At 48.3% G+C, this 8902-nt stretch overlaps 2 protein-coding genes across 46 annotated transcripts in view; both read left to right on the forward strand.

The window, feature by feature from the left end:
- LOC105419140 (torsin-1A-interacting protein 2-like) overlaps positions 1-2392 on the forward strand; it is a 9295-nt gene extending 6903 nt beyond the window's left edge. For 36 of the 45 annotated variants that reach the window (XM_029828818.1, XM_029828841.1, XM_029828816.1 and 33 more), the window contains exons 17-20: positions 404-535; positions 646-753; positions 904-1044; positions 1161-2392. In XM_029828818.1, the coding sequence (XP_029684678.1) occupies positions 404-535; positions 646-753; positions 904-1044; positions 1161-1927 (1148 nt within the window). In that variant the 3' untranslated portion in view covers positions 1928-2392. The remainder of the gene's footprint in view (positions 1-403; positions 536-645; positions 754-903; positions 1045-1160) is intronic. The other 9 variants (XM_029828819.1, XM_029828837.1, XM_029828835.1 and 6 more) reach the window with 9 other exon arrangements.
- Positions 2393-2645: 253 nt separating this feature from the next.
- olfml2ba (olfactomedin-like 2Ba) lies at positions 2646-8862 on the forward strand. Its single transcript, XM_029828390.1, has 9 exons — positions 2646-3065; positions 3172-3435; positions 3673-3780; positions 4888-5127; positions 5229-5457; positions 5544-6376; positions 6752-6998; positions 7536-7712; positions 7779-8862. The coding sequence occupies exons 1-9, from the start codon at positions 2898-2900 to the stop codon at positions 8390-8392; spliced, it is 2880 nt and encodes a 959-aa protein (XP_029684250.1). The 5' UTR covers positions 2646-2897; the 3' UTR covers positions 8393-8862.
- Positions 8863-8902: the final 40 nt, after the last annotated feature.

The following is an 8902-nucleotide window of genomic DNA, read 5'->3' on the forward strand; positions in this document are numbered from 1 at the left end:
CCTCTCCTCTCCTCTCCTCTCCTCTCCTCCCTCTCCTCTCCTCCCCTCCCCCCTCTCCTCTCCTCTCCTCTCCTCTCCTCTCCTCTCCTCTCCTCTCCACCCCTCCCCTCCCCCCCTCTCCTCTCCTCTCCTCTCCTCTCCTCTTCTCTCCTCTCCTTAGGCCCTGGGATTCTGTAAAGCGCCTAGAAACAATTTTGATCGTAAAAGACGTTATATAAATAAAGATTGATTAATTGACTGATTAAAAAATACATTTACCACTAACTTTGATCTAAAAAGGTAGAGTTAATGTGAGTATTGTAGATGAGACAGCTGCTGCACTCTGGTCGTGGTTGTGTCTTCCATCTTTATTTAACCTCTCTAAAGAGAATAAAACTTTAGATGGAGTCTGTTCTTCTGTCAGTCTCAGGGGAAATTATGCCTCCAGAACCCTTGTGTCCAGATGTGAGCAGATGCCAGGAGGAAAGCAGCAGCTCACCTCAGAGTGATGACAGGAGTGAGAGAACACTGGAGCACGACCAACAGATCCCAGAGGGTGAGGAGATTTCCAGCAGTTGATCCTACTGGAATGATTTTACACTGAAGAGCCGGGTTTTGTTGTCAAATCTAGAAGTTATTTTTAGGAATATTTCTCTTATTTGAAAGAAGCAGCAGAGGAACCATCTCTGTCAGCACTGGGAGACAGAGAGGACGATCAGGTGGATGGACAACGTAAAGAAACCCTAAATACAGACAACGTCACAGCTCAAGAGGGTGAGTTCCTACTCAGTTTCTGCAATTGTTCTGTCTTTTCTAAGGACAGAAGTCATCCATGAAGAAAATGTTGATGGAGGTGCTCACAATGATTCCAGCGTTTCGATCTTGTTTGAATTAAATTGAGATATTTTTGCTCCTCTTGGTCAGAAGATGAATTCAGCCTTGAAGATGATGAGACCACGAAGTCTGCTCAGAAAATCCCAGATAAGGACACACTGAGGGACACGGGTCCACCCACTCAGGACACTCCTGAACCACCAGTACCAGGAGACCTGGAAAGGCCTGAAGGTAGTATTGTTAATTAATCAAAATGTTAATAATTGATATTTTGTCATTGTTTGAGTAGTTTTTCTTTTCTTTCTTGATTAACTGTACATGTTACATATGGTGTCTTTATTCTGTAGGAAGTGGAAGCTACCTAAAATATGTGGGTGTGGTGGTAGTCGTAGTTGTTGCCATCCTGGGGCATCAGCTTCTCCATGCAGAGACGCCCCACCAGAAAGAGGACGTGCAACAGATAGACATTTTCCTTCGAAGGATGGAAAAATTAAAGAGCCAGTTTCCTAACCAGCGTCCTGAGCTGTGGACCAGGAGCAAGATCCATCTGTTGAAGCACCTCCGGACGGCCCAGCCCACCGAGCCAGTCAGTCTGATCCTCACCGCTGGCGTCAAAGCGGAGCGGACGCTGTCCTGCCTGGCTCATGGGCTGGCCTCTACCTTCAACGCCTCCGTTCTGCACATCGATGGAACCAGCAAATCTCACCAGGACAGCGACCAGGTGAAATTGGACATCGACAGCAAGTTGCAGGTTGCGTTTGAGGGAGACCAACCCGTGGCCATTATTCACCGCTTCGAGGAACTGCCCCCAGGGTCCACCCTCATTTTTTACCGCTACTGCGACCATGAGAACGCCGCCTACAAGAAGACGTTCCTGATATTCACAGTGCTGCTCAGTGAAGAGGAGGAGATTCCTGTGCAGAGTCGTCTGAGCGCTGTGGAGGAGATGGTGGACGACCACCTTCAGAAGAAGTTCCTCACCGACAGCCATCCAATCTCTTTTGACAGGATGGACCGTGACAAGTATGGTGGACTGTGGAGTCGCATTTCTCATCTGATCCTGCCTGTGGCAGCGGAGAGAAGAACAGAGCATGAAGGATGCCCTGCTACATAAATGACCCCTCATGGCATGGCTTTTAGTCTAAAAAGGAACGTGTTGAAATTAAAAAATCACTACATTGAATCGCCCCACAGATAAACACAAATCAGGAAATCACCCTTTGATGGGCGTTCAGAACTGTTCAACAAATGTGGCAATAATTTCATCTGTTTCTACTTTTATATGTGTTTGAAGACAGTGCAAATGAAAAGTTATTTGACTTTTAGTACTTGTGCAATTTCTAATGCGAACTACTGTAATGTGTGTAAATGGTGTAATCTCAGACCCATTTGTCCTCCTATGGAGAATGAATGCAAGAAAAATGCATAAATACTCACCATTTATTTTTATTATGAAAATTGCAGTTTATAATGATACATGGCACTGTGTGCCCGATAGAACACCTGTACCTCGCTGAAGGAAGGTTGAAATGCTGCTTTGAGTGCCTTAAAATTGCAAATAAAATTTTCTAAAATTGTACGGGTTGTTATTGCAGTAGATCGCCGCTAGAGGGCAGCAGACGCTTAGAATCTACTTTTGACTGGCTGCACCTTTGCTATTAAATTCAAAAAGTGCTCGATGCCGAGAAACTTTTTCCTAGATTGAAAATTTCTGTGGCTATTTCCCCTCACGTCTGTGATTTATTGCGCCGTTTATCACTTCTGAATAGCGTCTTAAGCACTTCCAGCTCCTCCTTTCCAGTTTGCCGAGACCCGCCTCCTGTCATCGCTGCACCAGCAGCAGAAGCCGGCTGTTCCCTCTCAGACGGCACCCTAAATCAGCCCACGTTCAGCCGGACAATGAAAACGATAACACCGTAGCCCAGTCGTGATATCTGGTCGTACTTTTGGACGCAGCTCCATTCTTCATTTTGGAAAGCCTGCTATGACATTTTCTTGGCATCTAAACTGATAGGTGACAGGCTGTGCCTGGCAGAAGACCTTCGGATTTAGTTCTCTTTTGGGCGCTCTGGGAGCCTCACATCATGCACAGGTTATGCCTTGTCCTCGCCATGTGCTGTGCGTCTTTCCCATGTGGCTCTGCAGCACCGACGGTCCCAGGCGAGGATCCCGGGTCACAGTGGAAAGACAAGGTGGAGCAGGATGAGAGGCTCCGGGAGGAGATAGACGGTCAGGACAATATTCTCTCCAAGGTAGGGCACGAGCATCCATTCTGTGCAACTTTGATGCGTAAAATTGTAAAAAAAATAAAAATAAAAAATCGTGGTGGAAAATACATTGACGCTCTTCTCTTTATAGCTGCTGGGTGATTATGACAAAGTGAAAGCCCTCTCGGAAGGCTCTGACTGTCGGTGTAAATGTGTTGTCAGACCCCTGAGCAAGAGCGCCTGCCGGCGAATAGAAGCAGGCAACGCCAGCGTGCAGGACTTCTACACTGTGGAGACCATCACCTCTGGACCTCACTGCAAGTGCGCCTGCATAGCTCCACCGTCGGCGGTCAACCCCTGCGAGGGCGAGTACAGGCTGAAAAAACTCAGAGAGGCAGGAAACGAGAACGTGAAGGTGAATGCCCCCCCCCCCCCGAGACCCCCCTGTGCCACTGCGCGCTGACAGCCTGTTTTCCCAACTGTTGTATTGGAATGTCCTGAGTAAATGGACATCAACGTTCCTAAAATTAAGGGAAACACAGCAGCAGCAGCAGCTTTGAACCATCACTGGAGATTCATTTTATGGGCCTGGAATAAATTTTACGCGCTACGTGAATTCTTATACTGGAATTTGATCGTTTGATCGTTTTAGCTGTCGACCATCCTTGAGCTGCTGGAGGGATCCTTCTACGGTATGGACCTGCTGAAGCTGCACTCGGTCACATACAAGCTCCTGGATCGCATGGATCGAGTGGAAAAGGTGCATCATAATTTCTATCACTACCAACATTCCGTTGTTATCTCAATACAACAGAGCGGGACCAAAATCTACATTTGTGCGCAATAAATACTAAAAGTACACTAGGATAGTCGATTATTATTAGATTTACTACATCACAAACTGCAATTCCTTCATTTAAGATGATTTAATTTATTTAATTAACTGAAGTTTGAGATTACTTCCCCACTTCCTATGAATAAAGAATAATGTATTATGTCTTTACAGTACAAAGTCTTTTATTTAAAGCTGTTTCCAATCAGGAAATGAGCAGCAACAAGCCAACGTGTCCAAATTGCAGCATTATCCCCATAAATCGAGTCTCATCCAAACAGGTGCAGCACAGCCAAAACAGCCAGACATGGTATTAGTGTATCAGAGTAACTGAAAACATGTGTCCCCTGAATGCAGCATGGGCAAGCTGCAGAGAGGAATTTAGACTAGAACCCTCCCAGTCCCCTTTCTGTTGCGTTTTATCCTGAGCCCACTGTTACCAGCACGACAAGAAGGGAGCAGTCAAGGGAAACTGGGACTAAAGGGCGGAAAACTGGTGACCTCACATAATCTCTGATCGTGTCAAACAGGCTGTTCATGCAGGATATGAGGAGGTGGGGAGGCGAGAGCTGTCACTCGGCTTCAGAACCGTCCTGGCAGAGACGCAGCTGCAGCGGATAACAAGAGAGCGTAAATCAAGCAGAACCACCACTTCTTTTATTGGCTACAGCTGCTTCGACATGTGCAAAGGTCGGCGGCAGATGGCGGTGCCAGTGAGCAGGGGTGCCCTCTGGGCGTCAAAATGCATTCTGGGACGTGTGCGGGGGACGGGCGTTTGGAGCGAGCTAGATGAAGATGATCAAAAAAGAAAACAGGCGATGAGAATCAGCCGTGTCCTTCAGGGTCCTGGTCTTCCTCACGCTCGCATCAGTCTGTGATTTACTCCCCATTTGAACAGAGCACAGATCTTTATTTATAACTCCCTCCGTCGTATCTATGCTTCAGCATCACCCTCATCCTGCTGTTGTTCATTAAACTGAAGATCCTTTTCCCTACGTTCCTGTAACATCTCTATTTGTCCATGTCTCCATGAAGGCAGTGTCCACGAACAACAAGGCGGACGAGGTGAAGCTCCAGGACAGCCCAACCACCCAGGCGCTTGTGACTGAGATCCCACCCGCCCCTTCTACTCCTCCTCCTCCTCCTCCTCCTCCTCCTCCTCCTCCTCCTCCTCCTCCTCCCCCTCCCCCTTCCCCTTCCCCTTCCCCCCTGCACCCAGAACTGGACAACGGTCTCGGTGAGGTCAACAGGGCAGCGGCGTATCGGACCCCTGAGGTATCTTAAATCCCATTTTAAATTCTTCAACTTGTTTTTGATCCACCTTTCGGAGCGCAACACAAATCTGTTTCTTCTGCTTTGTGTGTCCATCTGAGCAGGACAAGTATGAGGAGAAGATCATTGGCGGCGATCCATCTCACCTCCAGAAAGACGGTTCCGTCCAGATCATCGAGGATGCTCCCATGGCGACGCCCAAAGCCCCTACCAGCGAGACAGCCCCCCGGGTGTCGAGGACGGGACACAACGGAATGATCATCAGAGGGATGACTTTCTATAAATCGGAACCAGACCCGATGGTGGCAGATGACGGGGATCCGGGGGAGAACTGTAAGTGGATTTAAGGTCCCAGCAGAGAACAAAATACGTGAATGAGGTTTATGCTGCTCAGATTATCTTTTGCTTGCATTTCTTAGTTTTCGAGTACGATGGATTCAGTGGCGATAACGCCATCAACATCTTCATTGAGGAAAATCTTCTGCAACATCAGGCCTCTCGTCCCAGAATCAGCGAGACGCTGATCCCGCTCCAAACAACGGCTCCTCCTAATGATTCCGCCACGGCTGGTCAAACACAAACCAAAATTGAACCTGTCTCAAAAAATCAGAGTGAGCTCATCAGGACCAGCACCATGGCAACAGTGTCAGAAGATGTGCAGGGTGATGCATCGGTCCTCAATTTACCAACCGGAAGTGCCGGCGCTTCACCTCGGGCTCAAAGAGACCCCGCCTCAGTCTCGCCACTCCAGTTGATATCTGAATCTGCTAGCACTTCTCAGAACAGCGTTGCCATGGAAACCATGAGGAATTTCACCGAGGCCTCTGAGAATGCAGCCGCGGCCACGACCACAATACTGCCTGCCACAGTCATGGAGACATCAGAGGTGAAATATCAACTGGAAACGACCCCCGAGAGCTCTTCTGAAACAGCTATACGACCTGTGGCCTCCGCCGGCCCTACGCTCCATGCCATCCTGGCCACTGCACCAGTGGAGCCCATTGCAGCTCCAATGGCAGCTACACCCAAACAGGCTGGCAACACAACGCCAGAGGTAGAAGCCAAAACCATCATTTCAGGATCAACTTTACCTCCACATACAGAGTCACCTGTTACCTCTCTGCCAGTCATCACACCACCACCTACAACCACTACACCATCACCTACAACCACCACACCACCACCTACAACCACCACACCATCACCTACAACCACCACACCATCACCTACAACCACCACACCACCACCTACAACCACCACACCACCACCTACAACCACCACACCACCACCTACAACCACCACACCATCACCTACAACCACCACACCATCACCTACAACCACCACACCACCACCTACAACCACTACACCATTACCCACAACCACCACACCATTACCCACAACCACCACACCATTACCTACAACCACCACACCATTACCTACAACCACCACACCATTACCCACAACCACTACACCATCACCTACAACCACCACACCATTACCTACAACCACCACACCATTACCTACAACCACTACACCATCACCTACAACCACCACACCATTACCTACAACCACCACACCATTACCTACAACCACTACACCATCACCTACAACCACCACACCATTACCTACAACCACCACACCATTACCCACAACCACCACACCATTACCTACAACCACCACACCATTACCTACAACCACTACACCATTACCCACAACCACAACACTGATAACAACCACCACCACCACCACTGTTGCTGCTGCTCGAACCAAACGGAAATACAAAATATCCTGGGATGAAGAAGAGGTAGACGAAAAGCGAGTGGAACCAGAGTCACCAAAACGGAGACAGGAGAGCGCTCCTTCAAGAAAACGTGGTATGTTGACTTCATGTGTTGGCACAGAACATAAACAGATGTTTGTTTGTTATCTGATATCTTTGAGCCCTGTGATAAAAATGGTCCAGAGGACGTGCTGCTTTATCCAAAGTTTTGGGCCTCTATGGTGTTGTAAGGCTTTATCCTCATTGGAATGTGGAATGTTATATTATCTCCCCCAAATTCTACGGCTCTCAATCCCGAACGTCAGTGTGTCAACCTCAGAGAAATGTTGGTTGATGGTCCCACCCAGAAATACTGGGCGAGTTTAACACCAAAAACAAGCTCGAGAACATCCCAGTCAGTTTCACAAACCAAATGGCGGAATGACATCATGACAAAATCAAGGCTTGTTCATAAAAGCCTTGAAAATGGAAGCTGTTCATTGAGACATTGAGACTCCGGCTCCGCCTGTCTTCATTCTTTCCTGTTAGTCAACCCAAAGCCTCTTAATTAGTTTCAGACGCATTGACGCAGGTCTGGGTGATGATGAACTGCTGCTGAATCCTCACTCGTGGCCATCCGTCTCTTTCACAGGGGAGTGCAAGGACACCTTGGCAACCATCTCCGAGCCTGTAACTCACAACACATACGGCCGGAATGAGGGAGCGTGGATGAAGGATCCGTTATCTGGCAACGATAAAATTTACGTCACAAACTTCTACTATGGCAACAACCTCCTGGAGTTTCGCAACCTGGACGTTTTCAAAGCAGGTGAGGGTCAGAGGCTGCTCTTTACTGTCCTTGTTACTTTGTATTTATCGGTGTCGTCATTTTTAGGCCGTTTTACCAACTCGTACAAGCTTCCCTACAACTGGATTGGCACCGGACACGTGGTCTACAACGGAGCCTTCTACTACAGCCGTGCTTTCTCGCGAGACATCATCAAGTTTGACCTCCGGCACCGCCTGGTGGCCGCCTGGACCTTGCTGCACGACGCCCTGATCGAGGAGTCGTCGTCACCCTCGGACTGGCGCAGCCAGTCCAGTGTCAGCTTTGCCGTGGATGAGAGCGGCCTGTGGATCGTCTACCCGGCCCTGGACGAGGAGGGCTTCATGCAGGAGATGATTGTTCTGAGCCGAGTGAACCCCTTAGACCTCAGCACGCAGCCGGAGACCACCTGGAGAACCGGGCTCAGGAGGAATCGCTATGGAAACTTCTTCATCGTGTGCGGGGTCCTCTATGCCGTGGACAGCTACAACCAAAAGGACGCCAACCTGGAATACGCCTTCGACACGCACACCAATACTCAGATGATTCCCAGAATGCCTTTCACCAACAACTACACCTACACCACTCAGATTGACTACAATCCAAAAGAAGGGGTGTTGTACGCGTGGGACAACGGACACCAGGTCACATACAACATCAAGTTCGCCTACGTTGAACCCTAGAAAGGGTTTCAGAGAGATGCCCTAAGGTTGAAATGGATTGTAGATCAGTCCAGCCGGACTCCAGTATGGACACTTATGAGGGCCAAATGGACAGTTGTATTTCAATATATTGTGCCACAGTTGCTTTACATTATTTTCCTAAATGATAGCGATCATCCTTCTGTCTGCAGAGTTGTACTGTGCAAAGTCCAACTGTAAAAATCAAAGCCCCGAGATAAATTCACATAGAATAATTGAAGGATTTGAATCAGAGTGAATTTGTAGGCTCGTTCTTTTGACACATCCCCAGATTACTCTTTCGTTCCTGTTTTATACACATTATTTTGTACTGAATTGTTCTTTGCATCATATTTCAAAGGTGCCGACTCAGCGATTGCTGCTGATCTTTGTCTTGTCGAAGCACTTAACTCGATCACTCCGCACCGGAATATTCTGAGGAGGCAATAAAGTTTGAAAATACCAATGGAAAAGCTCTTCTTTGTCCTGGTTAACCACCCCCCCTCCCCGAGG

Source organism: Takifugu rubripes, chromosome 20 (genome assembly GCF_901000725.2).
Source record: "Takifugu rubripes chromosome 20, fTakRub1.2, whole genome shotgun sequence".
NCBI classification, from domain to species: domain Eukaryota; kingdom Metazoa; phylum Chordata; class Actinopteri; order Tetraodontiformes; family Tetraodontidae; genus Takifugu; species Takifugu rubripes.

Excerpts from the sequence above, each read along its gene's own strand:
- olfml2ba (XM_029828390.1), top strand. The coding sequence starts at position 2,898 with ATGCACAGGTTATGCCTTGTCCTCGCCATGTGCTGTGCGTCTTTCCCA. Across the intron at positions 3,066-3,171 it reads AGGACAATATTCTCTCCAAG|CTGCTGGGTGATTATGACAA; the intron begins GTAGGGCACGAG and ends TTCTCTTTATAG. Across the intron at positions 3,781-4,887 it reads GCATGGATCGAGTGGAAAAG|GCAGTGTCCACGAACAACAA; the intron begins GTGCATCATAAT and ends GTCTCCATGAAG.